General features: G+C 43.6%; 2 protein-coding genes across 3 annotated transcripts in view; one reads left to right on the top strand and one right to left on the bottom strand.

Moving 5' to 3' along the window:
- Positions 1–10,824, bottom strand: part of DNAI1 (dynein axonemal intermediate chain 1) — a gene marked incomplete in the record, with an annotated part of 116,829 nt that extends 106,005 nt beyond the window's left edge. Inside the window, 2 exon segments of the mRNA XM_087715288.1 lie at positions 4,273–4,317; positions 10,725–10,824. Coding sequence (XP_087571414.1) covers positions 4,273–4,317; positions 10,725–10,757 — 78 coding nt within the window.
- Positions 10,825–11,240: 416 nt separating this feature from the next.
- Positions 11,241–13,384, top strand: part of FAM219A (family with sequence similarity 219 member A) — a 63,193-nt gene continuing 61,049 nt past the window's right edge. For both annotated transcript variants that reach the window (XM_087715206.1, XM_087715205.1), the window contains exon 1: positions 11,241–11,452. In XM_087715206.1, the coding sequence (XP_087571332.1) occupies positions 11,393–11,452 (60 nt within the window). In that variant the 5' untranslated portion in view covers positions 11,241–11,392. The remainder of the gene's footprint in view (positions 11,453–13,384) is intronic.

Here is a 13,384-nt window from a genome sequence, read left to right as displayed (position 1 = left end):
CAGCGGGCATGCATGCACCGGAAACCGGAAGACAAGCTGGCCGGCGCACTCTTTCCAGAGTGCAGAGAAAATCATTGCTCTATCATGGCAACCAAAACTGGACGCAATATATGGTCTTACCAAGGCATCACAAAGTGGTGCTATCACTTACATAATTTGCAGCACACGGTTGGCTCATACTTAAGTGGTTGTCCAATAGGACTCCTAAATCCTTCTCGCAGTTGTTGCTGTTGAACCAGGCATTTATTTCTTTGGATGACAAAGTTAACAGCTAGGCTTGTCAGGAACCTGTCCCATCTCCCTCAGATGGAAAGTCCCCACAGAGAGTGGTGAGGACAGCGGAGAAGATTATAGGAAGCTCACTTCCCGTCATTCAGGATGCTGCTTACAAGCACTACATGCTCAGAGCTCAAAGCGTTCTTAGAGACCCCACACACCCACTTTATGGTCTGTTTCTTTTGCTGCCCTCTGGGAGGGGGTTTCTAAGCTTTTCTAGAAGATTCTGGAACAGCTTTGTTCCCTAGACCCGTGATGGCGAACCTATGGCACGTGTGTCACAAGTGGCACACAGTAGCCCTCTTGGTGGACACACGAGCTGTTGCCCCAGCTCCACCGTGCATGCACCTCCCGTCGACCCGCTGATTTTTGGGTCTCTACTGTGCATGCACAGGGAGTGGGGCGCATGCGAGAGATACGTGCGCATGCATGGGGGTGAGGGGAGCATGGGTGGGGCAGCGTGCCCTCCCCGTGCCCTGTTTTTGGTCCCAGGAGGCTTCAGGGAGGCCTGCTACGCCCAAATTGGGGTAGCGGGGGGGGGGTGAGTGTCGAGCACCCATGCACCGGGGGGGGGGGGACCAAAAAGATTAGCCATCACTGCAGTAGGCCACCCATTCAGTAACCTCGCCATGTACATGCATTCATCCTCAGTAGACTGTGTTGTTTCTCTGTGTCATAGAATCAGAGGTGGGTTCCTACCAGTTCGCACCAGTTCGGTAGAACCGGTTCGTCAAATCTACCGAACCGGTTAGAAGAGGTTCCATCAGAAAGCAGGCCACACCTACAGAAGAGGTTCCAAAATTTTTTGAAACCCACCACTGACACACAGACACACACACACTCACACACACAGAGAGAGAAAGAGAAAGAGAAAGAAAGGAAGAAAGAAAGCAAGAAAAAGAGAAAAAAAGAAAGAAAAAGTGAGAGAGAAAGAAAAAAAGGAAAAAGGGACAGAGAGACAAAAGGAAGGAAAGAGAGAGAGAGAGAGAGAGAGAGAGAGAGAGAGAGAGAGAGAGAAAGAAAACACATGGCCGGCAAGCCACTCCCACCAGGTCACATGGCTGGCAAGCCACTCCCACAAAGGAGGCCACACCCACAGAGTAGGTTCGAAAAATGTTTGAAACCCACCACTGCATAGAATATATGTGGGTATATGCATACTTTTGTGTTCATTTATTTATTTAGTCATATTTATGTAGTGAATATTGGAGGTGGTGACCCTTTGAGAGCTGCAAGCAATGACTTTTCATTTTAATGGATGCCGGTTAGTCTACGTTCAAAGTCACCGTAAATTTATTCTAAGTTTTCGAAGTCCCAGTTGGCCCAGCGTTTGTCTCCCAATCGATTTCAGTGTCGTTAAAGTCCCCCATTACTACTCTGAGATTAATTTGTTAATTTTGAGTAAGTGCAAATCATAGTGAATTGTCGTAAGTAGGCAACACTCTGTCCAGCAGTTATGCCAAAGGAAAACATTTTTTTTGGGGGGGGGGAGAAAAATGGTTCTATATATTTCGCTTATATAAACTGAAATCCAGAGGTGACAATGGAAGAGTTTATATTTTGCCCTTGTGCTACAGGACAAAAACTCCCTTTCGGTCACCGGGGACCAGAGAGTCAGTCTTTTGAGCTTTCGGATTCGTACTGGAGCCCTTCCTCAGCGAGTGTGTGCTTTGGGCTATTCTGTGTGTGGTGCTTCGTTGTGTTCGGCTTTTTAGTTGTTGGTTGGGGTCTTGATGGCTGGCTATTAAGTCATTGGCTGTTGTTTCCTTGTGCTGCCAGGCCTTTGACTCCTAAGCACCTGATAAACTGGTGGCCGATTAGCAATCCTGTTGGCCAACGAAGCACCCATTTCCAAGGCTTCAATCATTTCCCTGGCTATTCTTGTCCCTGCTCGGCCAACAATCTTAATAGCTGCGGAATTGAATATGTGACCTTGTTCGTTGCAAGGTCTCGTCGCCTAACTGCTCGCTTGTGTTCTTGCAATCTGGGGGTTAGCTTTGTCCCTGTTGGTACAACATAGCCACGAGGGCAATCCATGCATTGTTGTGGTCCACTGGCGGCCTGCAGAGCTGGTAGCAGAGTCAGATAGTGAGAAGGTTGGGGAGCAACATGGGCCAGTCTTGGAGTCTGGGGAAGGCTTGGACTCTGTGTCGGAGGCAGAGCCATCTGGTAGCTACGTGCTGCCTCCGGAGCCTCCGGAGCCTGACATCAGCGAGGCAGAAGAACAGAGGGAGCCTGTTCCCAGTGTGTGCATGCACAGACACTTCTTGCCAGAAGGCAAGAACAATTTTTTTAAAAAGGGTGACTCAGGAGGAAGTCTTGGAGATGATTGGCCCCTCCCATAAAGGAGGAGCAAAGGGATGTGAGCCTTTGCAGGAAGCAACTTTGTTCCTTCTGGTCGGTTCAAGTTCTGAGAAGCTCCGTTTGACTCTATGCCAGTGTTTCTCAACCTTGGCAACTTGAAGATGTCCGGACTTCAACTCCCAGAATTCCCCAGCCAGCATTCGCTGGCTGGGGAATTCTGGGAGTTGAAGTCCGGACATCTTCAAGTTGCCAAGGTTGAGAAACACTGCTCTATGCTCTGTTTGGCATTGCAAAACTAATTGGCAATTAGGCCTCTGGCAGCATTTCAAGGGAGATAAAGGTGGTGCTTATCATCATTACCCTGAAGGATTGTGGCAACTTGAGCAGACATCTGTCGGAATCTTTACAGACTGGTTTGTCAATCATTATGGGCTGTGAATGACCATAATTTACAGCCATCTGAATAAAAGAGGGTTTGGGGGGACGAAGATTGTGATTTATGCTTTCTCAGGAAGCTGAGGTCAGAACATGCAGGGGATCCAGTAGATTACATAAAGAGTATCTCCCACCTCCGAACTCTTTGCAATGCATGATTTGTCCTCATACCCGAGTCCGAAAGCTTGGAAGAATAAACCTTTGGTCCCGGTCTCCCACCCTGTTGTCATATAACTCCTTGTGCAGGTGTGGCGGTCACCCATGGCCCAGTGCATAACAGGGCATGCACAGCCACGCTGAACCACACAGGAAAAAACAAACTCCTAAAAGAACATAACATCCTGATAGTTCATAACATAACATCCTGATAGTTCATAACATAACATCCTGATAGTTCACTCTAGAGGTGCCTTACCCAACGACGCCCAGGATTTGACCATATATAGACAGAACTTCCCTGAGCAGTAGATTAGCAATTGTAGTTTGACAGGCTGTCTTAAATCACATGCTGATTGCTCCTCCTGCCTTTGTCCTATCTCAATAAAAGGGGCTCCCAGACCCCCAATCTGGGTCGCCTCATCCCGAGAAAGCTCGTGTCTGTGTCTTTTCTCAACATTGGCCTCATGAGCGAACCACGGGTACCTCACACCACCCAATATTGGATCTTGCAATCTGGGACACATATATTCACCTTCATTTGGAAGGCTCTGTTTATTTAGTAATGTAATGAAACATTTTTGACACATTAGATTAAAATGATAGTTTTAGAAAATGATTAAGAGGCATGGAGGAAATAGATAAGGGTAGTCGCGTTCCCACATACAAAGGGGGCAGAGTGGTGTTTTGATCCCTTTATTACTGCCATTGTCATTTTTGAGTTTGGGGACTCTTCTGGATTAATGATTAAATAGATTTCATCCGACATAACAACATACGACGAATAATATTGCCTAGGCTTAATCTCCGAAATGCGTCCAACGGATTGTGCTTAAAGGGCAGCTTTGAATATGCATATTTATAGCTTAACCAATTATTTTTGTTCAATTGGAAGCTGCAAGGCTTATTCCCGAGTTTATTTACTTAGGACAGAGAAAGATCAGAGCACAAACAACTAATTCCAATTCCCCCCCCGCCCCGCTCTTCTTTGGGGTCTAATTCAGAGATTTAAACCTCAAACACAGTTGGAGAGAAAAAAAATCCATCGCAATTGTTGTGGTGACTTGAAAGAAAAATGCACTTAGAAGTTAAATCATTTACCCTTCTTCTTATATTTGTTTTTGAAGGTCGAATTCCAATTTGACTCTAGAGAGAAGACAAAATAAAATCGTAATTATTTTTTTGCGCAAGATCAATGATCGTCATTGAATTCATCGTTCTCAAACTGGCGAGGTCAAAACTCACAATTCATTCTAGAGAAATATTCCTAAGGAATAGAATAGAATAGAACAGAACAGAACAGAACCGGGGTAGGGAAAGAGAAAAGAAGGAAGAATAGAATAGCAGAGTAGAATAGGGTAGGGTAGAGTAGAACAGAACCAGAGTAGGGGTAGGGGAGTAGAGTAGAACAGAACCGGGGTAGGGGAAGAGAAGGAAGAATAGAATAACAGAGTAGAGTAGGGAAGGGTAGGGTAGAACAGAACAAGGGGAGGGGGAGGGGAAGAGGAGAAATAGAATATAGAGCAGAGCAGAGTAGAATAGAGTCGAATATAGAACAGAAAGTAGAAAGATAGGACAGGACAGAACAATAGAGTTGGAAGGGACCTTCTAGTCCAGGGGTGTCAAACTGGATTTCATTGAGGGCTGCATCAGGATTGTGTTTGACCTCGGGGTGGTGGTGGTGGTGGACATGGCCAGGGTGGGCACGGCCAGCTCGGTGTCTCTTGTGTCGGGGGTGTCTGTGGTGGGCTGAGTACTCTGCCAGAGAAAACAGGCTCCTGAGTGTCTATCATCTATCTATCTATCTATCTATCTATCTATCTATCTATCTATCTATCTATCTATCTATCTATCTATCTATCATCTATCTATCATCTATCTATAATCTATATCTGTCTATCTATCTATCTATCTATCTATCTATATCTATCTATCATCTATCTATAATCTATATCTGTCTATCATCTATCTATCTATCTATCTATCTATCTATCTATCTATCTATCTATCATCTATCTATCATCTATATCTGTCTATCATCTATCTATCTATCTATCTATCATCTATCTATCATCTATATCTGTCTATCATCCATCTATCATCTATCATTTATCATCTATCTATCTATCATATATATATATATATATATACTTAAAGTCACAACCCCTGGTATGCCCAAGTATGGGAGGAAGGTCACACTTCCACTCTCTGTCATTAGGCTCGTCACAAGAGACCATACAGACAGAAACCCAATATTTTTTACTGTTGCCTTTTTGTTATATTTGTTATATTTATGCTGATAAATAAATAAAGGGAGACTAGTATAGATCTATTTCAAGCTATTTAGCTCTCATCAGCTAGCCATTCGATTCCCAAACTTGGGTATGGCTAGCTGATGAGAGCTAAATAGCTTGAAATAGATCTATACTAGTCTCCCTTTATTTATTTATCAGCATAAATATAACATATATATATGTGACTTTAAGTATATATATATATATATATATATATATATATATATATATATATATATATATATATATATATATATATATATATATATATATATATATATATATATATATATATATATATATATATATATTAGATTTTTACAACCCCTGGTAAGCCCCAATTATGGGAGGAAGCTAACTGCTTCCATCATCTGTCCTTCGGCTCGTCACAAGAGTCCATCACGACAGAAACCCAATATTTTTACTGTTGCCTTTGTTATATTTGTGTTTTTTTTTAAATTTGTGCTGATAAATAAATAAAGGGAGACTAGTATAGATCTATTTCAAGCTATTTAGCTCTCATCAGCTAGCCACACCCTTACTGGGATTTGAACCTGGGCTATATGGCATACTAGGCACACTAGGCAGAGATCTTAGCCATTAGGTCACAGGCTCTTATCCGTTTATCAGCAAAGCCAGGGTGAAAGGTATCTATTAGATTTTTACAACCCCTGGTAAGCCCCAATTATGGGAGGAAGCTAACTGCTTCCATCATCTGTCCTTCGGCTCGTCACAAGAGGACAGATGATGGAAGCAGTTAGCTTCCTCCCATAATTGGGGCTTACCAGGGGTTGTAAAAATCTAATAGATACCTTTCACCCTTTCATTATTTTTACTTATGTGTGTCTACGTCATTGTTTGTATTCCCCTTCCCTGATTTTATGTGAGCCGCCCTGAGTCCCCTCAGGGAAAAGGGCGGCCTATAAATGTTAATAAACTATAAACTATGAAACAACTATAAACAACAACTATAACCCTGGCTTCGCTGATAAACGGATAAGAGCCTGTGGCCTAATGGCTAAGATCTCTGCCTAGTGTGCCTAGTATGCCATATAGCCCAGGTTCAAATCCCAGTAAGGGTGTGGCTAGCTGATGAGAGCTAAATAGCTTGAAATAGATCTATACTAGTCTCCCTTTATTTATTTATCAGCACAAATTTAAATATATATATATATATATATATATATATATATATATATATATATATATATATATATATATATATATATTCTATCTATCATCTATATCTGTCTATCTATCTATCTATCTATCTATCTATCTATCTATCATCTATATCTGTCTATCATCTATCTATCTATCATCTACCTATCTATCTATCATCTATCATCTATCTATCTATCTATCTATCTATCTATCTATCTATCTATCTATCTATCTATCATCTATCTATCATCTATATCTGTCTATCATCTATCTATCTATCTATCTATCTATCATCTATCTATCATCTATATCTGTCTATCATCTATCTATCTATCTATCATCTATCTATCATCTGTATCTGTCTATCATCTATCTATCTGTCTATCATCAGCCTGCTGCAATCCTCTGCCAGCGAAAACAGAGCTCGTGTGGCCCTCCCGTGCTCCATTTTCACTGGCAGAGGCACTGTGGGCTGGACCTTCGCTGTTTCCAGGGCGACCGGGGGGCCAGATCGAAGCACCTTGTGGACCACCTCTGGCCCCTGGCCCTTGTGTTTGACATCGCTGTTTTAGTCCAACCCCCTGCTCAAGGAGGAGACCCCTAGCCCAGTGTTTCTCAACCTTGGCAACTTGAAGATGTCCGGACTTCAACTCCCAGAATTCGCTGGCTGGGGAATTCTGGGAATTGAAGTCCGGACATCTTCAAGTTGCCAAGGTTGAGAAACACTGCCCTAGCCTATACCATTTCAGATTGGAGCAATTCCAGAGTTGCAAACTTTTTATATGCATGAATTAAAGCACTTCTTGGACGTAAGTTGCGGAGTATTTCTTGGAATATCTGCAAGTCAGCGATACGGCTGGCTCTGTAAACTTCATCTATTTCTATTTATACCCTGTTTTTATTCCAAAGCGCTAACGGCATTTAAGGCACGGAGCAGAGCTACCCATAAAATATGCATAGAATTGTAACATAAAAGTATTACTTATGGGCCTGGGAGATGGAAAAAATCTATCTATAAAAACCTGTTTCTGAAATATACTGCCCACTTGTTAGCTAATTACAGGCTCTGAATTAATAATACATTCGCATAATTCTTGCGACGGAAATGCATTAAGGAGGGATTTGGCGGTGACGAGGCCCCTGGGAATGGCTGGGGAGGGCTGCCCTCGTATCACAGGGAAAAAAATAGGCAAAACAAGAGGGGTTTTTATGCCAGAATAAGAAGATTCTGGTGGGACAAAGCAGATTAAAAAAAAGTCTTGACATTACAGAAGGAAAAGCTAAATGAATGTTCAAACAAAAATAATCTTAAGGTTTTTTCCCTCAAGTAGCACAACGGACAATGCTCACGTTTGCTCCCGAACCCCATAAATGTCCATTGTGATGGGAGTCTTTGAGTACAGGAAGTCCTCGACTTACGACCACAAATTCAGCCCAAAATTTTCATTGTTAAGTGGAACAGTTGTTAAGTGAGTTTGGGGCCTGTTTTTTGCCATAATCGTTAAGCGAATCACTGCAGTTATTAAGTCAGCAACTCGGTTGTTAAGTGAATCTGGCTTCCCCGTTGACTTTGCTTCTCAAAAGGTCGCAAAAGGGAATCACGAAACCCCCCAGGACGCTGCAACCGTCATAAGTACCCGTCAAGGGACACAATTTTGATCACTTGGCCATGGGGGAGCGCTGCAATGGTCATAAGTGCAAAAAATGATCGCAAGTCACTTTTTCAATGCAGCTTTAACTTCAAATGGTTACTAAATGAATGGTGATAATGAGCCATGGGGGAGTAGAGGTTCTGTAAACAGCTTAGAAAAAGCTGTAAACCACCGTGAAGAGGGACATAAGATAGATAGATGATAGATAGATAGATAGATAGATAGATAGATAGATAGATAGATAGATAGATTATAGATAGATAGATAGATAGATAGATAGATGATAGATAGATGATAGACAGATACAGATGATAGATAGATGATATATAGATAGATGATAGACAGATATAGATTATAGATAGATGATAGACCGATATAGATTATAGATAGATGATAGATAGATAGATAGATAGATAGATGATAGATACATGATAGATAGATGATAGATAGATAGATAGATAATGATAGATAGATGATAGATGATAGATGGATGATAGATAGATATAATAGATAGATAGATAGATAGATAGATAGATAGATAGATAGATAGATAGATAGATGTTAGATAGATAGATAGATTGATAGATGATAGATGATAGATGGATGATAGACAGATATAGATGATAGATAGATGATAGATAGATAGATAGATAGATGATAGATAGATAGATGATAAATAGATAGATAAATGATAGATGATAGATGGATGATAGACAGATATAGATGATAGATAGATGATAGATAGATGATAGATAGATAGATAGATAGATAGATAGATAGATAGATAGATAGATAGATAGATGATAGATAGATAGATGATAGATAGATGTTAGATAGATAGATGATAGATTGATAGATGCTAGATAGATAGGTGGATAGATGGATGGATGGATGATAGATAATGATAGATAGATGATAGATGATAGATGGATGATAGATAGATGATAGATAGATATAATAGATAGATAGATAGATAGATAGATGATAAATAGATAGATAGATAGATGATAAATGATAGATGATAGATGGATGATAGACAATAGCAATAGCAATAGCAGTAGACTTATATACCGCTTCATAGGCCTTTCAGGCCTCTCTAAGTGGTTTACAGAGAGTCAGCATATTGCCCCCAACAATCTGGGTCCTCATTTTACCCACCTCGGAAGGATGGAAGGCTGAGTCAACCCTGAGCCGGTGAGATTTGAACCGCTGACCTGCTGATCTAGCAGTAGCCTGCAGTGCTGCATTTAACCACTGCGCCACCTTGGCTCACCTTGACAGATATAGATGATAGATAGATAATAGATAGATGATAGATAGATAGATAGATAGATAGATAGATAGATAGATGATAGATAGATGATAGATAGATGTTAGATAGATAGATGATTGATAGATGATAGATAGATAGATGGATAGATGGATGGATGGATGGATGATAGATAATGATAGATAGATGATAGATGATAGATGATAGATAGATAGATGATAGATATAATAGATAGATAGATGATAGATAGATAGATGTTAGATAGATAGATGATAGATTGATAGATGATAGATAGATGGATGGATGGATGGATGGATGGATGGATGGATGATAGATAGATAAATAGATAGATAGATAGATAGATAGATAGATAGATAGATAGATAGATGATAGATAGATGATAAATGATAGATGATAGATGGATGATAGATAGATAGATAGATAGATAGATAGATAGATAGATAGATAGATAATGATAGATAGATGATAAATGATAAATGATAGATGGATGGATAGATAGAGAGAGAGAGAGAGAGAGAGAGAGAGAGAGAGAGAGAGAGAGATGATAGATAGATAGATGATAAATGATAGATGATAGATGGATGATAGATAGATAGATAGATAGATAATGATAGATGATAGATAGATAGATAGATAGATAGATAGATAGATAGAGAGAGAGAGAGAGAGAGAGAGAGAGAGAGATGATAGATAGATGTTAGTTAGATAGATGATAGATTGATAGATAGATAGATAGATAGATAGATAGATAGATAGATAGATAGATAGATAATGATAAATGATAGATAGATAATGATAAATGATAGATGATAGGTGGATGATAGATGGATAGATGGATAGATAGATAGATAGATAGATAGATAGATAGATAGATAAATAGATGATAGATAGATATGATAGATAGATAGATAGATAGATAGATAGATAGACAGACAGACAGACAGACAGACAGACAGACAGACAGACAGACAGACAGACAGACAGACAGACATTTTTATTCCTGGAGTCTGAGTTTGGGGCAGAAGATTATTTTAAGTCGGGGGGAGGGATGTTATGTGGACGTTCCTTCCATTCTGCAGTAAGAAACCTTGGGGGCGCCCACGGGATGGCGTCACGGTGATGTCACGCCCCCCTCCACTACCCACTCCCCACCTGCTTGCGCCGGTAGAGATCCTTCGCGGGCATGTCGAGAGCAGTAGCGCCGCCGCCTCCGCCGTCCTCGGCTTTCTCGGCTGCGCGTCAGCTGCCGGAAGTTGACTCCGGCACCCCTGGCAACCAACCGGAAACGACCATAGAGGCGGCCGCCGGAGGCGAGAAGGGCCGTCGAGCCGGGCCACAGCGCCGCCATCTTTCCCTCGCATTCTCCCCCCCCCCCGCCCCCTCTTTTTTTCCCCTTCCACCGTGGGATTTCAAACTGGGGCTTGAGGCCCTTTCGAGCGGTCCGAGAAAGGGTATATATATATAAATATATATAAAAAGCAGGCCGCGAGCGAATCTGAGAGGAACCCGCCCGTGGAGTCCTCCCCGCCCCCTCATGACTATGCAAATGACCGCCGCTCTGACGGCCGGGCTTCGCGCAGGCGCGCTGCCTTCATCTCCCCTCCTCCTCCTCCCCTTCCCTCCGGGCTGCGTCGGCGCACGCGCAGAGCCGCGCGCGACCGGGGCAGGGCGGGGGGCTGAGTCACGACGGCCGGCTCTGGCTCCTCTGGCGGCGGGATGAGGCGGGCGGCATCGGAAGGCCACCCCCGGCCTCAGTGAGGCTGCCGAGGCCTTCCTCCCTTCTCCTCCTCCTCCTCCTCCTTTCACAGCCCGCCGGCATCATGATGGAGGAGATCGACCGCTTTCAGGTGCCCGCCGTGCGCGCAGAGATGCAGCCGTTGGTGAGTGTGTGTGTGTGTGTGTGTGTGTGTCGGAGGGGCGGGGGGAGGGGAAAAGAAACCGCCTCCGGACCCCCCGCAGCGTCCCCTCCCTCACCCCCCGCTTGGGCAGAACCCGGCGGGAGGGGGGAGCGCGCGATGACGTCACCCTTTCCTCCCCCAGCGGGTCTCCCAAGGCCTCCCTCGCTTCCCCCCGCCCTTCTCCCGGGGAGCTGTCCACCGCCGTGGTGCTGAACTGCCTTTCTCTGTCTCCGCGGATGGGAATCGCCCTGGGAGCTGTCCGCCACCCTGGTGCTGAACTGTCTCTTTCTCTCTCTTTCTCTCTCCGCGGATGGGAATCGCAGCTTTCCTGAGTATTGAGGGGAACGGAGGGAGGGGGGGGATCGGTCTCCTTCTCTCCCCCTCCCTCCCTCCCTCCCTCCCTTCCTTCCCAAGCCTCGCCCTTGGCATCCAACCGGGAGCCAGCTTGCCCTTCTCCGCCCGCCCGCCTGGCCAGGGCTGAAACTGCAAGGGAGATATTTTTGTGGGGGGGAGGGGGTTTTCCTTGGCCCTCCTCCTCGCCTTGGATTCTGAAACGGAGGAGGAGAGCAACTGTTCAAGATGGAAGAAGCAAAGCCGCTTGGGTTTAAGGCCCGGATGGAGGAGTCACAGCTGAGAGGGAGGGAGCTGGGAGATCTTCTAGTCCAGCCCCTGCTCAGGAAGCAGACCCTGTGCTGTTTCAGACAGGTGGCTGTCTGGGCTCTTCTTTAAAAAAAAACTCCAGTCTTGGAGCAACCACAACTTCTGGTGGCAAGCAGTTCCACTGGTTAAGACGCTGAGCTTGTCGATCAGAAAGGGCGGCAGTTTGGCGGTTCGAATCCCTAGTGTAGGTCTCCTGCATGAGCAGGGGGTTGGAATAGATGACCTCCAAGGTCCCTTGCAACTCTGTTACTGTTAAGAATGACAGAGCTGGACCCTGGAGGGCTTCCAGTCCAACCGCCTTGCTCAGACAGAAAAACTATATCATTTCAGACAAGTGACTGTCCATTCTCCTCTTGAAAACCTTCAGTGATGGAGCACCCACAACTTCTGGGGGCAAGTAGTTCCCCTGGTTAATTGTTCTCACTGTCAGGAAAGTCCTTCTTAATTCCAGGGTGCTCCTCTCCTTGATTAGTTTCCATCCATTGTTTCTTGCCTTGTCTTGATAGGGAAACAATCGCCAATGTAGCCCATCACAAGCATTGATGTTACCTAGTTGGGTAATGCAATGCCTGCAAGAAAACATTAGTAACTCTATATACAGGTAGTCCTTGACTTAAGACAGTTCGTTTAAGGACCGTTGGAAGTCACAACAGCGCTGAAAAAAAGTGAACTATGGCTGGTTTTCACACGACTGTTGCAGCGTCCCCAGGATCACATGACCAAATTCAGGCATTTTGCAACTGGCTCAATATTTATGACGGTTGAATCGTCACGTGATCATATTTTGCAACCTTCTGACTAGCAAAGTCAACGGGGAATCCAGATTCATTTAACAGCCGTGTGGCTAACTTAACAGCTGCAGTGATTCACTTAACAACTGCAACAGGAAAGGTCGTAAAATGGGGCAGAACTCCCTTAACAACTGTCTCGCTTAGCAACAGAAATGTTGGGCTCCATTGTGGTCGTAAGTCGAGGACAACCTGTAAAAGGGGTATTTCTTCCTGAAATCCATCGTCTCTCCGTCAGTGGGAAATTCTCTGTCCTTTGAACAACACCGAGGTCCTCTGAGCATGGGAGAAGTTTTTTCTTTCCTTTTCTGTCCATGTATGTGGATTATAGATCATATTTTCCTGCCTTGCAAGGTTTTCTGCTACTTCTCTCTCAAACATTGATTGATATGTGCACTTATTTATTAAGTATATAGGCCACCATCTGGCAGTTCCATTTGACTCTCTTAAGTTTGGAGATAGGAGG

This window comes from Thamnophis sirtalis, unplaced genomic scaffold, assembly GCF_051295495.1.
Source record: "Thamnophis sirtalis isolate CommonGarterSnake01/CBP01778 unplaced genomic scaffold, rThaSir2_p1.2 scaffold_5, whole genome shotgun sequence".
NCBI classification, from domain to species: Eukaryota; Metazoa; Chordata; class Lepidosauria; order Squamata; family Natricidae; genus Thamnophis; species Thamnophis sirtalis.
The sequence above is the reverse complement of the archived record's forward strand: the minus strand, read 5'-3'. Positions and strand labels throughout refer to the sequence as shown.